This window comes from Salvelinus namaycush, unplaced genomic scaffold, assembly GCF_016432855.1.
Source record: "Salvelinus namaycush isolate Seneca unplaced genomic scaffold, SaNama_1.0 Scaffold2001, whole genome shotgun sequence".
Taxonomy (NCBI): domain Eukaryota; kingdom Metazoa; phylum Chordata; class Actinopteri; order Salmoniformes; family Salmonidae; genus Salvelinus; species Salvelinus namaycush.
This window is the reverse complement of record NW_024058789.1, coordinates 1-25,792: the sequence shown is the minus strand read 5'-3', so window position 1 is coordinate 25,792 and position 25,792 is coordinate 1. Positions and strand designations below refer to the sequence as shown.

Here is a 25,792-nt window from a genome sequence, read left to right as displayed (position 1 = left end):
CTATCTCCTCTCTCTCTCTATCTCCTCTCCTCTCTCTCTATCCCCCCTCTCTCTATCTCCTTTCCTCTCTCTCTATTCCCCCTCTCTCTATCTCCTCTCCTCTCTCTCTATCTCCTTTCCTCTCTCTCTATTCCCCCTCTCTCTATCTCCTCTCCTCTCTCTCTATCCCCCCTCTCTCTATCCCCCTCTCTCTATCTCCTCTCCTCTCTCTCTATCCCCCCTCTCTCTATCTCCTCTCCTCTCTCTCTATCCCCCTCTCTCTATCTCCTCTCTCTCTATCCCCCCTCCTCTCTATCTCCTCTCCTCTCTCTATATCCCCTCTCTCTATCCCCCCTCCTCTCTCTCTATCCCCCCTCCTCTCTATCTCCTCTCCTCTCTCTATCCCCCTCTCTCTATCTCCTCTCCTCTCTCTCTATCCCCCCTCTCTCTATCTCCTCTCCTCTCTCTCTATCCCCCTCTATCCCCCCTCCTCTCTATCTCCTCTCCTCTCTCTATATCCCCTCTCTCTATCTCCTCTCCTCTCTCTATCCCCCTCTCTCTATCCCCCTCTCTCTCTATCTCCTCTCTCTTTGTGTTTCTGCACTAACTGTTCTATGTCTTATTGATTGTTCATTGTTGAAATGGAACTTGAAAGTAAGCATTTCATTGGACGATGTATGCCATGGGTATCCCGTCCATACGACTAATCTAACTGGAAACCTGCCTGTTATTGAGTGTGTGGTGAACTTCTCTCACACTAACTGTGGCTGTATACTGCCCTCTAGTGGTGTGATGCTGTACATACATACACACATACATACACACATACATACACACATACATACATGCATGCATACACACATACATACATACATACATACATACATACATACATACATACATACATATACACACACACATACATACATACATACATACATACATACATACATACATACATACATACATACACACACACATACACACATACATACATATACACACACACATACATACATACATACATACATACATACATACGCACCAACGCACCCACGCACACACACACACACACACACACACACACACACACACACACACACACACACACACACACACACACACACACACACACACACACAACGTCAAATAGCAGGACAGATATATTATTTTCAAAACATTTTTTTATTAAAATTGAAACCAAATAGAAATGAGAAAAGGTTGAACCCACTGATCTAAACATCCTGTCAGGATCCCAGCTGGAGGAAGTGAGGTATTACACGACCGTCTGCAGCAACTCAACAGAATCATCATAGAACTGCTTCCTGTTGCGTCATCTTCTTCTAAACACCCGGAAACAAAAAAGGTTCGCTTTCATCTTTTTCCTCTCTCAATTATTTCATTCATTTTCCAAGAGGTTTTTTCTGTTATCGCTGAATTTTGGTTGAATGTTGTTTTAATGTTTTTTTTCTTCCCCCTCAACATTATATCTCCAAAAGCTTAACTTCCCGTTATGTAGAGTCAGGTTACGTGGGTAGATTTACAAGGTGTGAGCTCAGGACAGACAGCCAATCAGACTCCTTGGTGTTACTTTAATCAGCCAATCAGCCTCCTTGGTGGTACTGTAATCAGCCAATCAGCCTCCTTGGTGGTACTGTAATCAGCCAATCAGCCTCCTTGGTGGTACTGTAATCAGCCAATCAGCCTCCTTGGTGGTGCTGTAATCAGCCAATCAGCCTCCTTGGTGGTACTGTAATCAGAATTGTACTGTACAGTATACAGTACAGTTATCACGAGGCTCGATCTTGGATATACCATCGTTAAATCTACAATGATGCTTTTTGCATGAAGCTTCGAGATGTCTCTAAAACAACCCCCCCCCCCCCCCAGCCAACACTAGAGTTCTGATTGGCTGACTGGCTCCCCAATACTGAACACTTGTATAGCAGCTAACACATTAAAGTCAATTCTCAAAAAATTGCAACACAAACATAAAAAAAAGTTTTGTTTTATTTTACTTTTCTTTTATCCTCTCTCAGACAAGATAGCTAGAGATGGCCAGATAAGAAACTAGCCTGGTGTCTATGTCTCAGACAAGATAGCTAAAGATGGCCGGATAAGATACCAGAAACTAGCCTGGTGTCTATGTCTCAGACAAGATAGCTAGAGATGGCCAGATAAGAAACTAGCCTGGTGTCTATGTCTCAGACAAGATAGCTAGAGATGGCCAGATAAGAAACTAGCCTGGTGTCTATGTCTCAGACAAGATAGCTAGAGATGGCCAGATAAGAAACTAGCCTGGTGTCTATGCAGACGGTAGTATCCTATCCCTTCAGTAACGGGGCTCAGCGGATGAGCTTTACGTCCTGTAACACGGTTTGTGTTTGTTATAACAGTGGCTGTCCTTGCAGCGGTAAATGAAGAGAGATTGTGTGGTTTTACATTGGATTAACCGTCCTCACTGTATCAGGGACTGAAGGATTTACTCTGTTTCTCTACCAGATTTCTCTCCCTTGTAGAAGGGTTATGATAAAACTGAGCTTTCTCTGTGACACACTTCTCTGACCTGTTTACACACCTTGTTGCTGAAGGTATGAGTGACACATGACTGCACCAATGGTAGAACCCTATGAACACCTCAACCCCAGCAGAGCCAATGGGAAGAGTCCAACGCCCACAGGTCCAACCCTCAAACCATCTAATGGACAGTGCATCATACAACAAAAGCAAGAAAGCCAAAATGGAAAAGTTAAAATATGAATAAAAAAAAAAAAAAATCTCTCGATCTACTCCACTGTCTCTACCTGTTTGTTCTTCTGTGGTATAAAAGCTGTTGTCTGTTGGCTGCATTTGATCCACAGCTATAAAAAGACTAAAGAAAATTGTCACCAATTTCTTTAAAACTATTGCTATATTTTGAACACATGTCCCTTTGTACATAGAAACTCTTATCTATATACGTTTTCACTGGAAGTTTACTTTTTGGATGTTTTTGTTTCATTTCTTGTTTTGCGATGAGAGAAGCAAAAGCAGGCAACAAAAGAAACTGTAGAACTTTGTAAAAAAAAATATTGCAAGTAAAAACACACTAATGCCATGTTAAGTAACCAAAACATTTTTTCATCGATAAACTGCATTTCCCACAATACAGCGGTTCTATATTTTTCTTGTCCCCTCCCACCTACTATCACCATGGAGATTCTCTTCTCCCCCAAACACAAATGACTACAAACCACATCATTTTAAATCTTCTTCATACACTTCTCTTTATAACCTGTACATTAACGTCCATAGATTTAATCTTGGTTTATCTTGAACCATCTGAAGCCTCTTGATATGCACTCAGTCATTTTATTTTTTACAGATGTTTTAAACAATTTTAGACGAATGAACCGGACGAGTTTCCAACGTCTGAGAAATTAAGGCAAAAAAAAGATTTAACTTTTCTTTTTTTTTGTTCTCTAGAAAACTTTACAATTTTAAATCATGAAAATAATAAAAAATATAGTAGCTTAATAGCAAAGGAAGACAACCGTTTAATTTGTTTGTTTTTTCTCTGGAACTTTGCCTCCTATTAAAAAACTCTCATGATCTGAAAACCTACCTGCACATTCACATGGATTTTTGTCTGTTTGTTCCTTTTAAAGTTCTTTTTTTTTTGTCTGTTCTTTTTATATATGTTTTTGACTTTGTTCTTTTCTTTTTCGAAGGACGACTCCAGTTTCATGCTGGCCACTCAATAAACTCAATGTCCCATATTGCACCTGTCCATCATCTGAGACTTTATCTGCATCTCTCTGTCTCTGTCTCTGTCTCTGTCTCTGTCTCTGTCTCTCTCTCTCTCTCTCTCTCTCTCTCTCTCTCTCTCTCTCTCAGGACAGATAAAACAACGTTTTTTTTTTGATGCCTGTGCATTGTCGTCCTTTTTTTCCTCCATTGTTTTCCTCCCTCCAGTGCTTCAGTGGAGCCCCTGTCTCAGGGCAATGCAGTTACCGGAACAATCGCTCCTCATCCTCCTGTTATCTGAGAAAGAGAAAGAAAATACATTTTACATTTTTTATTTAACCTTTAATTTAACAGGAAGTCATCCTGAGACCAAGGTCTCTTTTACAGATGAGCAACGAATACACATCAATATACACTATATACATTAATACACACTATACACATCAATATACACTATATACATCAATATACACTATATACATCAATATACACTATACACATCAATATACACTATACACATCAATACACACTATACACATCAATATACACTATACACATCAATATACACTATACACATCACTATACACATCAATATACACTATATACATCAATATACACTATATACATCAATATACACTATATACATTAATACACACTATACACATCAATATACACTATATACATCAATATACACTATATACATTAATACACACTATACACATCAATATACACTATATACATCAATATACACTATATACATCAATATACACTATACACATCAATATACACTATACACATCAATACACACTATACACATCAATATACACTATACACATCAATATACACTATACACATCACTATACACATCAATATACACTATATACATCAATATACACTATACACATCACTATACACATCAATATACACTATATACATCAGTATACACTATACACATCAATAGACACATCAATACACACTATACACATCAATATACACTAGACACATCAATATACACTATATACATCAATATACATTATACACATCAATACACACTATACACATCAATACACACTATACACATTAATATACACTATATACATCAATATACACTATACACATCAATACACTCTATACACATCAATATACAATATACACTATACACATCAATATACAATATACACTATACACATCAATACACACTATACACATTAATATACACTATATACATCAATATACACTATACACACTATACACATCAATATACAATATACACTATACACATCAATACACACTATACACATCAATATACACTATATACATCAATATACACTATACACATCAATATACACTATACACATCACTATACACATCAATATACACTATACACATCAATATACACTACACACATCACTATACACATCAATATACACTATACACATCAATACACACTATACACATCAATATATACATCAATATACACTATACACATCAATACACACTATACACATCACTATACACTATACACATCAATACACACTATACACATCAATATACACTATACACATCAATGTACACTATATACATTAATATACACTATATACATTAATATACACTATACACATCAATATACACATCACTATACACATCAATATACACATCAATATACATCAATATACACTATATACATCAATATACACTATACACATCAATACACACTATACACATCAATATACACTATACACATCTATACACATCAATACACATCAATATACACTATACACATCAATATACACATCAATACACATCAATATACACTATACACATCAATACACACTATACACATCAATACACATCAATATACACTATACACATCAATACACACTATACACATCAATACACACTATACACATCAATACATACTATACAAATACATATAGAGTAGTAGACATGTATCAGATATAGGCTCTATATTTATTTATTTAAGTATTTAATGTACAATTAATTTGAGTCGGCAGACGATCTGATCAGTGATCACATTCGGTGGCTGCAGCACATGCTGACTTTAAAGATATTTTATACTGAGGTTCTCACTTCTGAGTGTGTAGGCAGGTGTGTGTGTGTGTGTGTGTGTGTGTGTGTGTGTTTAATTAGTCTGTTGGTAGGAGCAGGCAGGTGAGTGTGTGTGTTTACTTAGTCTATTAGTAGAGGCATGCAGGTGTGTGTGTGTGTGGGTGTGTGTGTGTGTGTGTGTGTGTTTACTTAGTCTATTAGTAGAGGCATGCAGGTGTGTGTGTGTGTGTGTGTGTGTGTGTGTGTGTGTGTGTGTGTGTGTGTGTGTGTGTGTGTGGGGGGGGGGGGGGGGGGGGTGTGTGTGTGTTTACTTAGTCTATTAGTAGAGGCATGCAGGTGTGTGTGTGTGTGTGTGTGTGTTTAATTAGTCTGTTGGTAAGAGCAGGCAGGTGAGTGTGTGTGTTTACTTAGTCTATTAGTAGAGGCATGCAGGTGTGTGTGTGTGTGTGTGTGGGTGTGTGTGTGTGTGTGGGGGGGTGTGTGTGTGGGGGGGTGTGTGTGTGTGTGTGTGTGTTTACTTAGTCTATTAGTAGAGGCATGCAGGTGTGTGTGTGTGTGTGTGTGTGTGTGTGTGTGTGTGTGTGTGTGTGTGTGTGTGTGTGTGTGTGTGTGTGTGTGTGTGTGTGTGTGTGTGTGTGTGTGTGTGTGTGTGTGTGTGTGTGTGTGTGTGTGTGTGTGTGTGTGGACATGTTTAACTATTCTTGTGGGGACCAGAAGTCCCTACAAGAATAGTAAACGAACAAAAAGTTGACCAGCTGGGGACATTTTGTTAGTCCCCACAAGGTCAAATGCTATTTCTAGGGGGTTTAGGGTTAAGGTTAGAATTAGTGTTAGGGTTAGAATTAAGTTAAATATTAAGGTTAGGAGCTAGGGTTAGTTGTAGGGTTAGGGTTAGGAGCTAGGGTTAGGTTTAGGGTTAGGATAAAGTTTTGGTTTTTGGGTTAGGGTTAGGGTTAGGGTAAGAGTACGGGTTAGGATTAGGGTTAGGTTTAGGGTTAGGGGTTAGGGAAAATAGGATTTTGAATGGGACTGAATTGTATGTCCCCACAAGGTTAGCTGTACAAGACTGTGTGTGTGTTTACTTAGTCTGTTGGTAGAAGTAGGTAGGTGTGTGTGTGTGTGTTTACTTAGTCTATTAGTAGAGGCATGCAGGTGTGTGTGTTAGTGTGTGTGTGTGTGTGTGTGTGTGTGTTTACTTAGTCTGTTGGTAGGAGTAGGCAGGTGAGTCGTTGTCCAGGGGTGGCTGTCCATTAGGGACCTGTGAGGAGGGAGGTACAGTCCGGGGCGAGTCCTCTGTCACCACTGCCTGATAAGAGAAGGAAGAACCAGGAAAAGACACAGGAAACGAGGTCACAGTTATCATAAGTCAGGAAAAGACACAGGAAACGAGGTCACAGTTATCATAAGTCAGGAAAAGACACAGGAAACGAGGTCACAGTTATCTTTAGGGTTGATTCTTGAGATTCACGTTCATAACTCAGACTTTTTGGGTGAATAATCCAATGATCCCAGTACAGTACATTACCCCCCAAATGGAATATACAGTACATTACCCCCCAAATGGAAGATACAGTACATTACCCCCCAAATGGAAGATACAGTACATTACCCCCCAAATGGAATATACAGTACATTACCCCCCAAATGGAATATACAGTACATTACCCCCCAAATGGAATATACAGTACATTACCCCCCAAATGGAATATACAGTACATTACTAGTGCATTGTGGACAGGGATGGCAGATGGGCAGTGGCATGTTTGAACCCAGCGATAGAAACTTTTTTTTGTTGTTTTTTTGTATTAAAGCCAATCCCAAACCTTAATTGGAGTTAATGCCTCTTAAACTTAACCGTAAACACTGCAAAATTTTCACGTTTGGACCAACATTGAAATTTGACGTTTTAGAGAAACATGGATAAACGTTCAATTCTGACGTGAGGCTGTGAGACCTGGTTGGATCTTAACGAGAATTCAGGCCCTTAGTTAAGTGTGGATGTTGTGGGTTTACAGTAAGTACTGCATGGTGCGTGTTGTGGGTTTACAGTAAGTACTGCATGGTGCGTGTTGTGGGTTTACAGTAAGTACTGCATGGTGCGTGTTGTGGGTTTACAGTAAGTACTGCATGGTGCATGGGATGGTTTACAGTAACTACTGCATGGTGCATGTTGTGGGTTTACAGTAAGTACTGGATGGTGCGTGTTGTGGGTTTACAGTAAGTACTGCATGGTGCGTGTTGTGGGTATACAGTAAGTACTGCATGGTGCGTGTTGTGGGTTTACAGTAAGTACTGCATGGTGCGTGTTGTGGGTTTACAGTAACTACTGCATGGTGCGTGTTGTGGGTTTACAGTAAGTACTGCATGGTGCGTGTTGTGGGTTTACAGTAAGTACTGCATGGTGCGTGTTGTGGGTTTACAGTAAGTACTGCATGGTGCGTGTTGTGGGTTTACAGTAAGTACTGCATGGTGCGTGTTGTGGGTTTACAGTAAGTACTGCATGGTGCATGTTGTGGGTTTACAGTAAGTACTGCATGGTGCGTGTTGTGGGTTTACAGTAAGTACTGCATGGTGCGTGTTGTGGGTTTACAGTAAGTACTGCATGGTGCGTGTTGTGGGTTTACAGTAAGTACTGGGTTAGGGTGTTGTGTGTTATGGTGTTGTGTGTTATGGTGTTGTGTGTTATGGTGTTGTGTGTTATGGTGTTGTGTGTTATGGGTTATGGTGTTGTGGGTTATGGTGTTGTGTGTTATGGTGTTGTGTGTTATGGTGTTGTGTGTTATGGTGTTGTGGGTTAGGGTGTTGTGGGTTATGGTGTTGTGTGTTGTGGGTTATGGTGTTGTGTGTTATGGTGTTGTGTGTTATGGTGTTGTGTGTTATGGTGTTGTGTGTTATGGTGTTGTGGGTTAGGGTGTTGTGTGTTATGGTGTTGTGTGTTATGGTGTTGTGTGTTAGGGTGTTGTGTGTTATGGTGTTGTGTGTTATGGTGTTGTGGGTTAGGGTGTTGTGGGTTATGGTGTTGTGTGTTATGGTGTTGTGTGTTAGGGTGTTGTGTGTTAGGGTGTTGTGTGTTATGGTGTTGTGTGTTAGGGTGTTGTGTGTTAGGGTGTTGTGTGTTAGGGTGTTGTGTGTTATGGTTTTGTGTGTTATGGTGTTGTGTGTTAGGGTGTTGTGTGTTATGGTGTTGTGTGTTAGGGTGTTGTGTGTTATGGTGTTGTGTGTTATGGTGTTGTGGGTTAGGGTGTTGTGTGTTATGGTGTTGTGTGTTATGGTGTTGTGTGTTAGGGTGTTGTGGGTTATGGTGTTGTGTGTTATGGTGTTGTGGGTTATGGTGTTGTGTGTTATGGTGTTGTGTGTTATGGTGTTGTGTGTTATGGTTATGGTGTTGTGGGTTATGGTGTTGTGGGTTATGGGTTATGGTGTTGTGGGTTATGGTGTTGTGGGTTATGGTGTTGTGTGTTATGGTGTTGTGTGTTATGGTGTTGTGTGTTATGGTTATGGTGTTGTGGGTTATGGTGTTGTGGGTTATGGGTGTTGTGTGTTATGGTGTTGTGTGTTATGGTGTTGTGTGTTATGGTGTTGTGTGTTATGGTGTTGTGTGTTATGGTGTTATGGGTTATGGGTTATGGTGTTGTGGGTTATGGTGTTGTGTGTTATGGTGTTATGGGTTATGGTGTTGTGTGTTATGGTGTTATGGGTTATGGGTTATGGTGTTGTGGGTTATGGTGTTGTGTGTTATGGTGTTGTGTGTTAGGGTGTTGTGGGTTATGGTGTTGTGGGTTATGGTGTTGTGGGTTATGGTGTTGTGTGTTAGGGTGTTGTGTGTTAGGGTGTTGTGTGTTATGGTGTTGTGTGTTATGGTGTTGTGGGTTATGGTGTTGTGTGTTATGGTGTTGTGTGTTATGGTTATGGTGTTGTGGGTTATGGTGTTGTGGGTTATGGGTTATGGTGTTGTGGGTTATGGTGTTGTGTGTTATGGTGTTATGGGTTATGGTGTTGTGTGTTATGGTGTTATGGGTTATGGGTTATGGTGTTGTGGGTTATGGTGTTGTGTGTTATGGTGTTGTGTGTTAGGGTGTTGTGGGTTATGGTGTTGTGGGTTATGGTGTTGTGGGTTATGGTGTTGTGTGTTAGGGTGTTGTGTGTTAGGGTGTTGTGTGTTAGGGTGTTGTGGGTTATGGTGTTGTGTGTTATGGTTATGGTGTTGTGTGTTATGGTGTTGTGTGTTATGGTGTTGTGTGTTATGGTGTTGTGTGTTATGGTGTTGTGTGTTATGGTGTTGTGTGTTATGGTGTTGTGTGTTATGGTGTTGTGGGTTATGGTGTTGTGTGTTATGGTGTTGTGTGTTATGGTGTTGTGTGTTATGGTGTTGTGTGTTAGGGTGTTGTGTGTTATGGTTATGGTGTTGTGGGTTATGGGTTATGGTGTTGTGGGTTATGGTGTTGTCTGTTATGGTGTTGTGTGTTATGGTGTTGTGTGTTAGGGTGTTGTGGGTTATGGTGTTGTGTGTTATGGGTGTTGTGTGTTATGGTGTTGTGTGTTATGGTGTTATGGTGTTGTGTGTTATGGTGTTGTGTGTTATGGTGTTGTGTGTTATGGTGTTGTGTGTTATGGGTGTTGTGTGTTATGGTGTTGTGTGTTATGGTGTTATGGTGTTGTGTGTTATGGTGTTGTGGGTTAGGGTGTTGTGGGTTATGGTGTTGTGGGTTATGGTGTTGTGTGTTATGGTGTTGTGTGTTATGGTGTTGTGGGTTGTGTGTTAGGGTGTTGTGTGTTAGGGTGTTGTGTGTTATGGTGTTGTGTGTTATGGTGTTGTGGGTTATGGTGTTGTGTGTTATGGTGTTGTGTGTTATGGTGTTATGGGTTATGGTGTTGTGTGTTATGGTGTTGTGTGTTAGGGTGTTGTGTGTTAGGGTGTTGTGTGTTAGGGTGTTGTGTGTTAGGGTGTTGTGTGTTATGGTGTTGTGTGTTAGGGTGTTGTGTGTTATGGTGTTGTGTGTTATGGTGTTGTGGGTTAGGGTGTTGTGTGTTATGGTGTTGTGTGTTAGGGTGTTGTGTGTTATGGTGTTGTCTGTTAGGGTGTTGTGTGTTATGGTGTTGTGTGTTATGGTGTTGTGGGTTATGGTGTTGTGTGTTATGGTGTTGTGTGTTAGGGTGTTGTGTGTTAGGGTGTTGTGTGTTAGGGTGTTGTGTGTTAGGGTGTTGTGTGTTAGGGTGTTATGTGTTATGGTGTTGTGTGTTAGGGTGTTGTGTGTTAGGGTGTTGTGTGTTATGGTGTTGTGTGTTATGGTGTTGTGTGTTAGGGTGTTGTGTGTTATGGTGTTGTGTGTTAGGGTGTTGTGTGTTATGGTGTTGTGTGTTAGGGTGTTGTGTGTTATGGTGTTGTGTGTTATGGTGTTATGGTGTTGTGTGTTATGGTGTTGTGTGTTATGGTGTTGTGTGTTATGGTGTTGTGTGTTATGGTGTTGTGTGTTATGGTGTTGTGTGTTAGGGTGTTGTGTGTTATGGTGTTGTGTGTTATGGTGTTGTGTGTTATGGTGTTATGGTGTTATGGTGTTGTGTGTTGTGGGTTATGGTGTTGTGGTGTTGTGTGTTAGGGTGTTGTGTGTTATGGTGTTATGTGTTATGGTGTTATGGTGTTGTGTGTTAGGGTGTTGTGTGTTATGGTGTTGTGTGTTATGGTGTTGTGTGTTATGGTGTTGTGTGTTGTGGGTTATGGTGTTGTGTGTTATGGTGTTGTGTGTTAGGGTGTTGTGTGTTAGGGTGTTGTGTGTTAGGGTGTTGTGTGTTATGGTGTTGTGTGTTATGGTGTTGTGGGTTATGGTGTTGTGTGTTATGGTGTTGTGTGTTATGGTGTTGTGTGTTATGGTGTTGTGTGTTATGGTGTTGTGTGTTATGGTGTTGTGGGTTATGGTGTTGTGGGTTATGGTGTTGTGTGTTATGGTGTTGTGTGTTAGGGTGTTGTGTGTTATGGTGTTGTGTGTTATGGTGTTGTGTGTTAGGGTGTTGTGTGTTATGGTGTTGTTTGTTATGGTGTTGTGTGTTAGGGTGTTGTGTGTTATGGTGTTGTGGGTTATGGTGTTGTTTGTTATGGTGTTGTGTGTTATGGTGTTGTGTGTTAGGGTGTTGTGTGTTATGGTGTTGTGTGTTATGGTGTTGTGTGTTAGGGTGTTGTGTGTTATGGTGTTGTTTGTTATGGTGTTGTGTGTTATGGTGTTGTGTGTTATGGTGTTGTGTGTTATGGTGTTGTGTGTTATGGTGTTGTTTGTTATGGTGTTGTGTGTTATGGTGTTATGGTGTTGTTTGTTATGGTGTTGTGTGTTATGGTTAGGGTTAGTTCTGCATGGTAAAGAGTGTAACTTACGTCCACCGAGAGGGCGGAGGCTGGCACTGCAGTGTACTGATGAATGTAGGTTCCTTGAATAGGAGCAGCTGCTGCAGACATGTACTGCTGTTAGAGAGCAGGAGAAACACCTTTATATTACAGTCATGTAGCAGACAGCCTCATCCGGAGTAACTTACAATCAGTACATTCATCTACAGATAGCTAGGAGGGACAACCACATATCACAGTCATAGTCAGTACATTCATCTTCAGATAGCTAGACGGGACAACCACATATCACAGTCACAGTCAGTACATTCATCTACAGATAGCTAGGAGGGACAACCACATATCACAGTCGTAGTCAGTACATTCATCTACAGATAGCTAGGTGGGACAACCACATATCACAGTCATAGTCAGTACATTCATCTACAGATAGCTAGGTGGGACAACCACATATCACAGTCGTAGTCAGTACATTAATCTACAGATAGCTAGGAGGGACAACCACATATCACAGTCATAGTCAGTACATTAATCTACAGATAGCTAGACGGGACAACCACATATCACAGTCACAGTCAGTACATTCATCTACAGATAGCTAGGAGGGACAACCACATATCACAGTCATAGTCAGTACATTCATCTACAGATAGCTAGGAGGGACAACCACATATCACAGTCGTAGTCAGTACATTAATCTACAGATAGCTAGGAGGGACAACCACATATCACAGTCATAGTCAGTACATTCATCTACAGATAGCTAGGAGGGACAACCACATATCACAGTCAGTACATTAATCTACAGATAGCTAGGAGGGACAACCACATATCATAGTCATAGTCTGTACATTCATCTACAGATAGCTAGGAGGGACAACCACATATCACAGTCATAGTCTGTACATTCATCTACAGATAGCTAGGAGGGACAACCACATATCATAGTCATAGTCTGTACATTCATCTACAGATAGCTAGGAGGGACAACCACATATCACAGTCATAGTCAGTACATTCATCTACAGATAGCTAGGAGGGACAACCACATATCACAGTCATAGTCAGTACATTCATCTACAGATAGCTAGGTGGGACTACCACATATCACAGTCATAGTCAGTACATTAATCTACAGATAGCTAGGAGGGACAACCTCATATCACAGTCATAGTCAGTACATTCATCTACAGATAGCTAGGTGGGACAACCACATATCACAGTCATAGTCAGTACATTCATCTACAGATAGCTAGGAGGGACAACCACATATCACAGTCATAGTAAAGTACATTTGTCCTCAATAAAGTAGTTTTCAGCAAGGTCAGAGTTAGTAAGGGGGGGGTGGGGTGGGGGTGTTAGTTCACGAAAGGCTTTTATTTGTATTTTTGGTGGGGGGGGGGGGGGGGGGGGTTAAAGTGGGAGTGCAGTGAGATTAGTAGGAGAACAGAGACCTGGAGGAGGGTTGCAGTGAGATTAGTAGGAGAACAGAGACCTGGAGGGGGTTACAGTGAGATTAGTAGGAGAACAGAGACCTGGAGGGGGGTTACAGTGAGATTAGTAGGAGAACAGAGACCTGGAGGGGGGTTACAGTGAGATTAGTAGGAGAACAGAGACCTGGAGGGGGGTTACAGTGAGATTAGTAGGAGAACAGAGACCTGGAGGGGGTTACAGTGAGATTAGTAGGAGAACAGAGACCTGGAGGGGGTTACAGTGAGATTAGTAGGAGAACAGAGACCTGGAGGGGGTTACAGTGAGATTAGTAGGAGAACAGAGACCTGGAGGGGGGTTACAGTGAGATTAGTAGGAGAACAGAGACCTGGGGGGGGGTTACAGTGAGATTAGTAGGAGAACAGAGACCTGGAGGAGGGTTACAGTGAGATTAGTAGGAGAACAGAGACCTGGAGGAGGGTTGCAGTGAGATTAGTAGGAGAACAGAGACCTGGAGGGGGTTACAGTGAGATTAGTAGGAGAACAGCCTCTAGTAAAGATGAGGTCAGGCCTATTGCCTTGTGAGCAGGAGACGACTGGGAAAGAGTGAGCCAAGGAGGAAAGGAGGAAAAGGAAGGAGTTGAAAATAAATTAATCGAAGGCAGACGTCGGGAGGTTGATGTCGCCAAGTACGATGATCAGTGAGCCATCGTCAGGAAATGAGTTTATCAAGGTGTCAAAGCTTATTAAAATAACTCTAAGGACACCTGGTGGGTGATAGATGACACAGCAGGATTACAGTCAGAGGGACTTACGGTTCCTGTGTTTCCCAGGGACATGTGGTTAATCTGCTGTGTTATAGGAGCCATCATACTGGAGGGCTGCATGGGCATGGAGAGGTCCATAGATGGGGTTATCACAGCACCCTGGTGGATGGAGGGGAGGGAGAGAGAGAGGGAGAGGGGGAGAGAGAGAGAGGAGAGAGAGAGAGAGAGAGAGAGAGAGAGAGAGGAGAGAGAGAGAGAGAGAAGTAGAGAGAGAGAGAGAGAGAGAGACAGAGGAAGGGGAGATAATTATGAAAATATGTTCATAGAAACAACATGAGATACTGTTTTAAAACTGTCTAAATGAGATACTGTATTAAAACTGTCTAAATGAGATACTGTATTAAAACTGTCTAAATGACATGACACATTTACATTTTACACACACATCAGATGGACTCCTTTTAGGTCTAACACTACTGACAGGTCTATCACCACTGACAGGTCTATCACCACTGACAGGTCTATCACTACTGACAGGTCTAACAGTACTGACAGGTCTATCACTACTGACAGGTCTATCACTACTGACAGGTCTAACAGTACTGACAGGTCTATCACTACTGACAGGTCTATCACTACTGACAGGTCTAACAGTACTGACAGGTCTATCACCACTGACAGGTCTATCACTACTGACAGGTCTAACAGTACTGACAGGTCTATCACTACTGACAGGTCTATCACTACTGACAGGTCTAACAGTACTGACAGGTCTATCACTACTGACAGGTCTAACAGTACTGACAGGTCTATCACTACTGACAGGTCTAACACTACTGACAGGTCTATCACTACTGACAGGTCAACACTACTGACAGGTCTAGTACTACTGACAGGTCTAACACTACTGACAGGTCTAACAGTACTGACAGGTCTATCACTACTGACAGGTCTAACAGTACTGACAGGTCTATCACTACTGACAGGTCTAACACTACTGACAGGTCTATCACTACTGACAGGTCTAACACTACTGACAGGTCTAACACTACTGACAGGTCTAACACTACTGACAGGTCAACACTACTGACAGGTCTAACACTACTGACCGGTCTAACACCACTGACAGGTGTAACACCACTGACAGGTCAACCACTACTGACAGGTCAACACTACTGACAGGTCTATCACTACTGACAGGTCAACACTACTGACAGGTCAATACTACTGACAGGTCTAACACTACTGACAGGTCTAACACCACTGACAGGTCTATCACTACTGACAGGTCTATCACTACTGACAGGTCAACACTACTGACAGGTCTAACACTACTGACAGATCAACACTACTGACAGGTCTAACACCACTGACAGGTCTAACACTACTGACAGGTCTATCTAAGGTCAGTCTACACAGAAGTTAACAAATCGTCTGTCCACCACACAGCCTGATCTGACAGAACTCTTATTCAGATCACAAAGTAGTCACCGCATTAGATTAGATCGTTTTACAGTATGTTTATTTTTATCAGAAAAAAATATACAGTTTTTCACATAAATGTATTGCATTCGAAACAAATAACTTTTCTTATGGTGAGATTTTCCAATACAGCACACTCCTCTTGTAAGAATAACAACCATGATTCACCCTGGATAATTGATTCTTAAAGAATGTATTCTTAATTGATTCTTAAACAATGTATTCTTAATTGATTCTTAAACAATGTATTTTTAATTGATTCTTAAAGAATTGATTCTTAATTGATTCTTAATTTATTCTTAAAGAATGTATTCTTAATTGATTCTTAAACAATGTATTCTTAATTGATTCTTAAACAATGTATTCTTAATTGATTCTCAAAGAATGTATTTTTTATTGATTCTTAAAGAATATATTCTTAATTGATTCTTAAACAATGTATTCTTAATTGATTCTAAAAGAATGTATTTTTTATTGATTATTAAGGAATATATTCTTAATTGATTCGTATTCTTAATTGATTCTTAAAGAATGTATTCTTAATTGATTCTTAAACAATGTATTCTTAATTGATTCTTAAAGAATGTATTCTTAATTGATTCTTGAAGAATGTATTCTTAATTGATTCTTTAAAGGGAAGATCATACCGTAGGCATATTTCAGTCATGTAGTTTCTAGAAATTCTGTGTGTATTATATTAACCCCCAAAATGACCTCCTGATAATGTCCACTGAACTGACACGTTAAACTCGCACGTGCACACACACACACACACACACACACACACACACACACACACACACACACACACACACACACACACACACACACACACACACACACACACACACACACACACACACACACACACACACACACACACACACACACACACAAGCTCACACGCACAGGGATTACTTCACTTTCAGAGACACTTTTGATTGGCAGATCTGAATACCAGGGTTGTTGCCATTAGCCACATTTCCAATATTAAAGTACGGGAACAGTCTCTCAGTAAATCTGACTTTAAGAGTGTAGATTGGTGTGATGTATTTGGGGTCGTAGAAGGACACCTCCCCTCTGCTGTTGTCCAGCTGCACTCTGATCCTCTGGGGCTTCCTCTTCAGAGCGATGATGTCACCTCCTCCCACTGTGCTGGGATATACACCACATTCCATTCTTCGGTGTCGCATCACGCTCCCGCTTCCTGTCGATGGACTCTTTAGCCACGCCCAACACCCAGTCGGGATGGTCCCCAACCTCCAGCTCCCAGCTGTGTATTCCTGAGCTGAAACCCTCAGAGCCAAGAACATTTGTGTACCTCATAAATCGCTCTGGGTTGTTAACGAACTGCTGGGATGTGCCTGGTCTTCTCACACTGGTCAGATCATCAGTCAGACAGAGACTGGGATGTGCAGTGTTGGGGTCCAGAATCACAGGAGTGTATTTGAGGATCCCCTGCATCTTCTCCCAGACTCTGAACTGTAGGTTTCCCAGGTGTTTGGCCTTGTCTATCAGAGCTCCTGAGACCAGCTGTGGATCCAGTAGTAAGTACTGGGATCTTTCCTTTGTGGTCCTGAAGTTCTGCAGGAACGAGATATCTTCAGCTTTCAGCTCCTCCTCTACGGTTCTGATTGCGTCTGAAAGTGATGATATCTTTCTGCTCACCTCGTCAATCTTCTTCTTCATCATCTGACTCTTCTGCTCCTCTTCCTCCCTCAGTGCAGCTATCCTGGCTGCCTCTTCATCTCGTAGAAACTGGTGAAGCTTCTCAAACTCCTTGTTAATCTGTTTCTCTGTGTGCTGAACCTGTCTCTTAATGTGTTCTGCTGTTTTATCACAGGTTAGTTTAACGTCGTTAAAGACCTGTAGGTTCTTCTGTAAGGGCTTCAGGGCAGTGTGAAGTTCCTCCTTAAGATCCTGGACAACCTCATCTACAGGGACACAGTCATGAGATTGATGTAACTTTGAATCTCGACACACCAAGCAGATAGGCTGTTTATCCTTCAGACAGAAGAGTTTGAATTTCTCACTGTGCAGACTGCAGAGCACCTCAGACCCAGCTGAAGCTCTCTGACTCTCCTCCTGTATCTCAGACCCAGCTGAAGCTCTCCGGCTTCTCTCCTGTAAGAAGGCCTCACATGCGTCATTTAACGCCAGGTTACGAGGAGGTAGAGTCATAGCTATGGGAAATCTTCTCCTACAAACGGGACATTTCCAAGGTTTCTTATCTGCCCAGTATTCCTGCTGACAGACTTTACAGAAACTGTGGCCACATGCCAGGATGACAGGATCCTTGAAGATGTCACAGCAGATAGGACAGGAGAATCTGTCTTCAGGTAGAGAAGATCCGGATGCCATTATCTCACACCTCTTTACCTCTCCCTCTTCTGTAACAGCTTGTCTTCTTTACTCTCCACAGCTTCCACTTTTCAAGGGAAAGTAATCCACTCAAATACAGTCCCAAATCCACCCCCCCCCCCCAAAAAGGTGAAGCTGCTCTTGAAGATGACAGTTCTGACGATGGTATGTCCTTCTTACCATATGAATCCCCCAAACAGAACCGTTGTGGACCCACCGGAGCGGAACACTGTAGAGATCAGCGTTTAACAGGCGTGACCTGTACTCCGCTTGCCCTCAGAGTTTACAGACAACCAAGAGTGGTTAGACAGGTCAGTTGTGTGTTTCAGTCGACGCCAACCCAAACCCTGATCAGCCAATCAGCGATGACGTTTGAGGTCATTTACATTGTTTTGGTTATCAAGAAACCTTTTTATCACGCAGGGATAAAAGATTAGTTGAACTTGTGTAGTGGTGTAACTATAGGAGAATGACTGGAATGTAATAGATGGTTTTATATATAATGACTTTAAGTTTCTTTTTAATGGTATCGGTCAGTACCCCTCAAAACATACAGGGAATGATCACATCTCTGTTGGTACTAGTGACAACCACAAACAGGAACTCCCTGTTGACACCACAGTAAGGTGGGCGGCTTGGTTCTCCTACCCTTGTGGGGACATAAAATCCTCAGAAGTTCCCACATGTACGGTAAAACAAGGAAAATATGCTCTCTGCTGGGGTCTTTTCATACGTCCCCATGAGGACAACGGCTATTTTAAGCTTAGGGGTTTGGATTAGGATTAGGGTTACGGTTAGGGCTAAAATTAGGGTTAGGGTTACAGGTTAGGGTAAGGTTTAGGTTTAGGGTAAGGGTTTAGTGGTTAGGTTCAGGGTTACAGGTTAGGGTTAGGTTCAGGGTTACAGGTTAGGGTTAGGTTCAGGGTTACAGGTTAGGGTTAGCGGGTAGGTTCAGGGTTACAGGTTAGGGTTAGCGGGTAGGTTCAGGGTTACAGGTTAGGGTTAGCGGGTAGGTTCAGGGTTACAGGTTAGGGTTAGCGGTTAGGTTCAGGGTTACAGGTTAGGGTTAGCGGGTAGGTTCAGGGTTACAGGTTAGGGTTAGCGGTTAGGTTCAGAGTTACAGGTTAGGGTTAGCGGTTAGGTTCAGGGTTACAGGTTAGGGTTAGCGGGTAGGTTCAGGGTTACAGGTTAGGGTTAGCGGGTAGGTTCAGGGTTACAGGTTAGGGTTAGCGGTTAGGTTCAGGGTTACAGGTTAGGGTTAGCGGGTAGGTTCAGGGTTACAGGTTAGGGTTAGCGGGTAGGTTCAGGGTTACAGGTTAGGGTTAGCGGGTAGGTTCAGGGTTACAGGTTAGGGTAAGGTTTAGGGTAAGGGTTTAGTGGTTAGGTTCAGGGTTACAGGTTAGGATAAGGTTTAGGGTAAAGGGTTAGCGGGTAGGTTCAGGGTTACAGGTTAGGGTAAGGGTTAGGGTAAGGGTTTAGTGGTTAGGTTCAGGGTTACAGGTTAGGATAAGGTTTAGGGTAAGGGTTTAGTGGTTAGGTTCAGGGTTACAGGTTAAGCTAAGGTTTAGGGTAAAGGGTTAGTGGTAGGTTCAGGGTTACAGGTTAGGGTAAGGTTTAGGGTAAAGGGTTAGTGGTTAGGTTCAGGGTTACAGGTTAGGATAAGGTTTAGGGTAAGGGTTTAGTGGTTAGGTTCAGGGTTACAGGTTAGGATAAGGTTTAGGGTAAAGGGTTAGAGGGTAGGTTCAGGGTTACAGGTTAGGGTAAGGTTTAGGGTAAAGGGTTAGCAGGTAGGTTCAGGGTTACAGGTTAGGATAAGGTTTAGGGTAAAGGGTTTAGTGGTTAGGTTTAGGGTTACAGGTTAGGATAAGGTTTAGGGTAAGGGTTAGAGGGTAGGTTCAGGGTTACAGGTTAGGGTAAGGTTTAGGGTAAAGGGTTTAGTGGTTAGGTTCAGGGTTACAGGTTAGGGTAAGGTTTAGGGTAAAGGGTTAGAGGGTAGGTTCAGGGTTACAGGTTAGGGTAAGGTTTAGGGTAAAGGGTTAGCAGGTAGGTTCAGGGTTACAAGTTAGGATAAGGGTTATTTTAAGGGTTAGGTTTAGGGTTACGGGTTAGGTTTAGGGTTAGAGGTTAGGGAAAATAGGATTTTGAATGGAAATAGCTTTTAGGGTCCCCAGAAGGATAGCGTCTGTCTGTTGTGAGTATGTGTGCATGTGTGTTTACTTAGTCTATTAGTAGAGGCATGCAGGTGTGTGTGTGTGTGTGTGTGTGTGTGTGAGAGAGAGAGAGAGAGAGAAATAGAGAATATTACACATAACACCTAGACCAGCGGTAGATCACATGACACCTAGACCAGAGGTAGATCACATGACACCAAGACGAGAGGTAGATCACATGACACCAAGACGGGAGGTAGATCACATGACACCTAGACCAGAGGTAGATCACATGACACCTAGACCAGAGGTAGATCACATGACACCAAGACCAGAGGTAGATCACATGACACCTAGACCAGAGGTAGATCACATGACACCATGACCAGAGGTAGATCACATGACCCCAAGACCAGAGGAAGATCACATGACACCTAGACTAGAGGTAGATAACATAACAAGACCAGAGTTAGATCACATGACACCTAGACCAGAGGTAGATCACATGACACCAAGACCAGAGGTAGATCACATGACACCTAGACCAGAGGTAGATCACATGACACCTAGACCAGAGGTAGATCACATGACACCTAGACCAGAGGTAGATCACATGACACCTAGACCAGAGGTAGATCACATGACACCTAGACCAGAGGTAGATCACATGACTAGACCAGAGGTAGATCACATGACACCTAGACTAGAGGTAGATCACATGACACCTAGACCAGATGTAGATCACATGACACCTAGACCAGAGGTAGATCACATGACACCTAGACCAGAGGTAGATCACATGACACCTAGACCAGAGGTAGATCACATGACACCTAGACCAGAGGTAGATCACATGACACCTAGACCAGAGGTAGATCACATGACACCTAGACCAGAGGTAGATCACATGACACCAAGACCAGAGGTAGATCACATGACACCTAGACCAGAGGTAGATCACATGACACCTAGACCAGAGGTAGATCACATGACACCTAGACCAGAGGTAGATCACATGACTAGACCAGAGGTAGATCACATGACACCTAGACTAGAGGTAGATCACATGACACCTAGACCAGATGTAGATCACATGACACCTAGACCAGAGGTAGATCACATGACACCTAGACCAGAGGTAGATCACATGACACCTAGACCAGAGGTAGATCACATGACACCTAGACCAGAGGTAGATCACATGACACCTAGACCAGAGGTAGATCACATGACACCAAGACCAGAGGTAGATCACATGACACCTAGACCAGAGGTAGATCACATGACAAGACCAGAGGTAGATCACATGACAAGACCAGAGGAAGTCTCACCAGGATCATAGTGGCTGAAGGAAGTCTCACCAGGCCAGGATCATAGTGGTAGAAGGAAGTCTCACCAGGCCAGGATCATAGTAGTAGAAGGAAGTCTCACCAGGCCAGGATCATAGTGGTAGAAGGAAGTCTCACCAGACCAGGACCATACTGGCTGAAGGAAGTCTCACCAGGCCAGGACCATAGTAGGGATGGAATACAGAATGTAGGGATGGAATACAGAATGTAGGGATGGAATACAGAATGTAGGGGTGGAATACAGAATGTAGGGATGGAATACAGAATGTAGGGATGGAATACAGAATGTAGGGATGGAATACAGAATGTAGAGATGGAATACAGAATGTAGGGGTGGAATACAGAATGTAGGGGTGGAATACAGAATGTAGGGATGGAATACAGAATGTAGGGATGGAATACAGAATGTAGGGATGGAATACAGAATGTAGAGATGGAATACAGAATGTAGGGATGGAATACAGAATGTAGGGGTGGAATACAGAATGTAGGGATGGAATACAGAATGTAGGGATGGAATACAGAATGTAGGGATGGAATACAGAATGTAGGGATGGAATACAGAATGTAGGGATGGAATACAGAATGTAGGGGTGGAATACAGAATGTAGGGGTGGAATACAGAATGTAGGGATGGAATACAGAATGTAGGGATGGAATACAGAATGTAGGGGTGGAATACAGAATGTAGGGATGGAATACAGAATGTAGGGATGGAATACAGAATGTAGGGATAGAATACAGAATGTAGGGATGGAATACAGAATGTAGGAATGGAATACAGAATGTAGGGATGGAATACAGAATATAGGGATGGTATACAGAATGTAGGGATGGAATACAGAATGTAGGGATGGAATACAGAATGTAGAGATGGAATACAGAATGTAGGGATGGAATACAGAATGTAGGGGTGGAATACAGAATGTAGGGATGGAATACAGAATGTAGGGATGGAATACAGAATGTAGGGATGGAATACAGAATGTAGGGATGGAATACAGAATGTAGGGATGGAATACAGAATGTAGGGATGGAATACAGAATGTAGGGGTGGAATACAGAATGTAGGGATGGAATACAGAATGTAGGGATGGAATACAGAATGTAGGGATAGAATACAGAATGTAGGGATGGAATACAGAATGTAGGGATGGAATACAGAATGTAGGGATGGAATACAGAATGTAGGGATAGAATACAGAATGTAGGGATGGAATACAGAATGTAGAGATGGAATACAGAGTGTAGGGGTGGAATACAGAATGTAGGGATAGAATACAGAATGTAGGGATGGAATACAGTATGTAGGGGTGGAATACAGAATGTAGGGGTGGAATACAGAATGTAGGAATGGAATACAGAATGTAGGGATGGAATACAGAATGTAGGGATGGAATACAGAATGTAGGGATGGAATACAGAATGTAGGGATAGAATACAGAATGTAGGGATGGAATACAGAATGTAGGGATGGAATACAGAATGTAGGGATAGAATACAGAATGTAGGGATGGAATACAGAATGTAGGGATGGAATACAGAATGTAGAGATGGAATACAGAATGTAGGGATGGAATACAGAATGTAGGGATGGAATACAGAATGTAGGGGTGGAATACAGAATGTAGGGGTGGAATACAGAATGTAGGGATGGAATACAGAATGTAGGGATGGAATACAGAATATAGGGATGGAATACAGAATGTAGGGATGGAATACAGAATGTAGGAATGGAATACAGAATGTAGGGATGGAATACAGAATGTAGGGGTGGAATACAGAATGTAGGGGTGGAATACAGAATGTAGGGGTGGAAACAGAATGTAGGGATGGAATACAGAATGTAGGGATGGAATACAGAATGTAGGGATAGAATACAGAATGTAGGGATGGAATACAGAATGTAGGGATGGAATACAGAATATAGGGATGGAATATAGAATGTAGGGATGGAATACAGAATGTAGGAATGGAATACAGAATGTAGGGATGGAATACAGAATGTAGGGATGGAATACAGAATGTAGGGATGGAATACAGAATGTAGGGATGGAATACAGAACGTAGGGGTGGAATACAGAACGTAGGGATGGAATACAGAACGTAGGGATGGAATACAGAACGTAGGGATGGAATACAGAACGTAGGGATGGAATACAGAATGTAGGGATGGAATACAGAATGTAGGGATGGAATACAGAATGTAGGGATGGAATACAGAATGTAGGGATGGAATACAGAATGTAGAGATGGAATACAGAATGTAGGGATGGAATACAGAATGTAGGGGTGGAATACAGAATGTAGGGGTGGAATACAGAATGTAGGGATGGAATACAGAATGTAGGGATGGAATACAGAATATAGGGATGGAATACAGAATGTAGGGATGGAATACAGAATGTAGGAATGGAATACAGAATGTAGGGATGGAATACAGAATGTAGGGGTGGAATACAGAATGTAGGGGTGGAATACAGAATGTAGGGGTGGAAACAGAATGTAGGGATGGAATACAGAATGTAGGGATGGAATACAGAATGTAGGGATAGAATACAGAATGTAGGGATGGAATACAGAATGTAGGGATAGAATACAGAATGTAGGGATGGAATACAGAATGTAGAGATGGAATACAGAATGTAGGGATGGAATACAGAATGTAGAGATGGAATACAGAATGTAGGGATGGAATACAGAATGTAGGGATGGAATACAGAATGTAGGGATGGAATACAGAATGTAGGGATGGAATACAGAATGTAGGGATGGAATTCAGAATATAGAGATGGAATACAGAATGTAGGGATGGAATACAGAATGTAGGGATGGAATACAGAATGTAGGGATGGAATACAGAATGTAGGGATGGAATACAGAATGTAGGGATGGAATACAGAATGTAGGGATGGAATACAGAATGTAGGGATGGAATACAGAATGTAGGGATAGAATACAGAATGTAGGGATGGAATACAGAATGTAGAGATGGAATACAGAATGTAGGGATAGAATACAGAATGTAGGGATGGAATACAGAATGTAGAGATGGAATACAGAATGTAGGGATGGAATACAGAATGTAGGGATGGAATACAGAATGTAGGGATGGAATACAGAATGTAGGGATGGAATACAGAATGTAGGGATGGAATACAGAATGTAGGGATGGAATACAGAATGTAGGGATGGAATACAGAATGTAGGGATGGAATACAGAATGTAGGAATGGAATACAGAATGTAGGGATGGAATACAGAATGTAGGGGTGGAATACAGAATGTAGGGGTGGAATACAGAATGTAGGGGTGGAAACAGAATGTAGGGATGGAATACAGAATGTAGGGATGGAATACAGAATGTAGGGATAGAATACAGAATGTAGGGATGGAATACAGAATGTAGGGATGGAATACAGAATATAGGGATGGAATATAGAATGTAGGGATGGAATACAGAATGTAGGAATGGAATACAGAATGTAGGGATGGAATACAGAATGTAGGGATGGAATACAGAATGTAGGGATGGAATACAGAATGTAGGGATAGACTACAGAATGTAGGGGTGGAATACAGAATGTAGAGATGGAATACAGAATGTAGGGATAGAATACAGAATGTAGGGATGGAATACAGAATGTAGAGATGGAATACAGAATGTAGGGATGGAATACAGAATGTAGGGATGGAATACAGAATGTAGGGATGGAATACAGAATGTAGGGATGGAATACAGAATGTAGGGATAGAATACAGAATGTAGGGATGGAATACAGAATGTAGAGATGGAATACAGAATGTAGGGATGGAATACAGAATGTAGGGGTGGAATACAGAATGTAGGGATGGAATACAGAATGTAGGGATGGAATACAGAATGTAGGGATAGAATACAGAATGTAGGGATGTAATACAGAATGTAGAGATGGAATACAGAATGTAGAGATGGAATACAGAATGTAGGGATGGAATACAGAATGTAGGGATGGAATACAGAATGTAGGGATGGAATACAGAATGTAGAGATGGAATACAGAATGTAGGGATGGAATACAGAATGTAGGGATGGAATACAGAATGTAGGGAGGAATACAGAATGTAGAGATGGAATACAGAATGTAGGGAGGAATACAGAATG

At 41.8% G+C, this 25,792-nt stretch overlaps 1 protein-coding gene and 1 pseudogene across 2 annotated transcripts; both read right to left on the bottom strand.

The window, feature by feature from the left end:
- Positions 1–1,145: 1,145 nt before the first annotated feature.
- Positions 1,146–14,471, bottom strand: LOC120037990 (RNA-binding motif, single-stranded-interacting protein 3-like). Of its 2 annotated transcripts, none has more exons than XM_038983937.1 (4): positions 14,356–14,471; positions 12,140–12,226; positions 6,972–7,081; positions 1,146–4,002 (listed from the first exon to the last, which is right to left on the bottom strand). In XM_038983937.1, the coding sequence occupies exons 1-4, from the start codon at positions 14,443–14,445 to the stop codon at positions 3,999–4,001; spliced, it is 291 nt and encodes a 96-aa protein (XP_038839865.1). In that variant the 5' UTR covers positions 14,446–14,471; the 3' UTR covers positions 1,146–3,998. The 2 variants fall into 2 exon arrangements, with proteins under 2 accessions (XP_038839865.1, XP_038839866.1); XM_038983938.1 differs by having other exon boundaries at positions 12,140–12,223.
- A 2,232-nt stretch (positions 14,472–16,703) lies between these two features.
- Positions 16,704–18,150, bottom strand: LOC120037989 (annotated as a pseudogene).
- Between the last annotated feature and the right edge of the window lie 7,642 nt (positions 18,151–25,792).

Coding starts and splice junctions, on each gene's coding strand:
- LOC120037990 (XM_038983937.1), bottom strand. CDS start 14,445: ATGGACCTCTCCATGCCCATGCAGCCCTCCAGTATGATGGCTCCTATA. Junction 12,227..14,355: donor CCCTGGGAAACACAGGAACC/GTAAGTCCCTCT, acceptor GCTCTCTAACAG/CAGTACATGTCTGCAGCAGC. Junction 7,082..12,139: donor CCTCCGCCCTCTCGGTGGAC/GTAAGTTACACT, acceptor TTCTCTTATCAG/GCAGTGGTGACAGAGGACTC.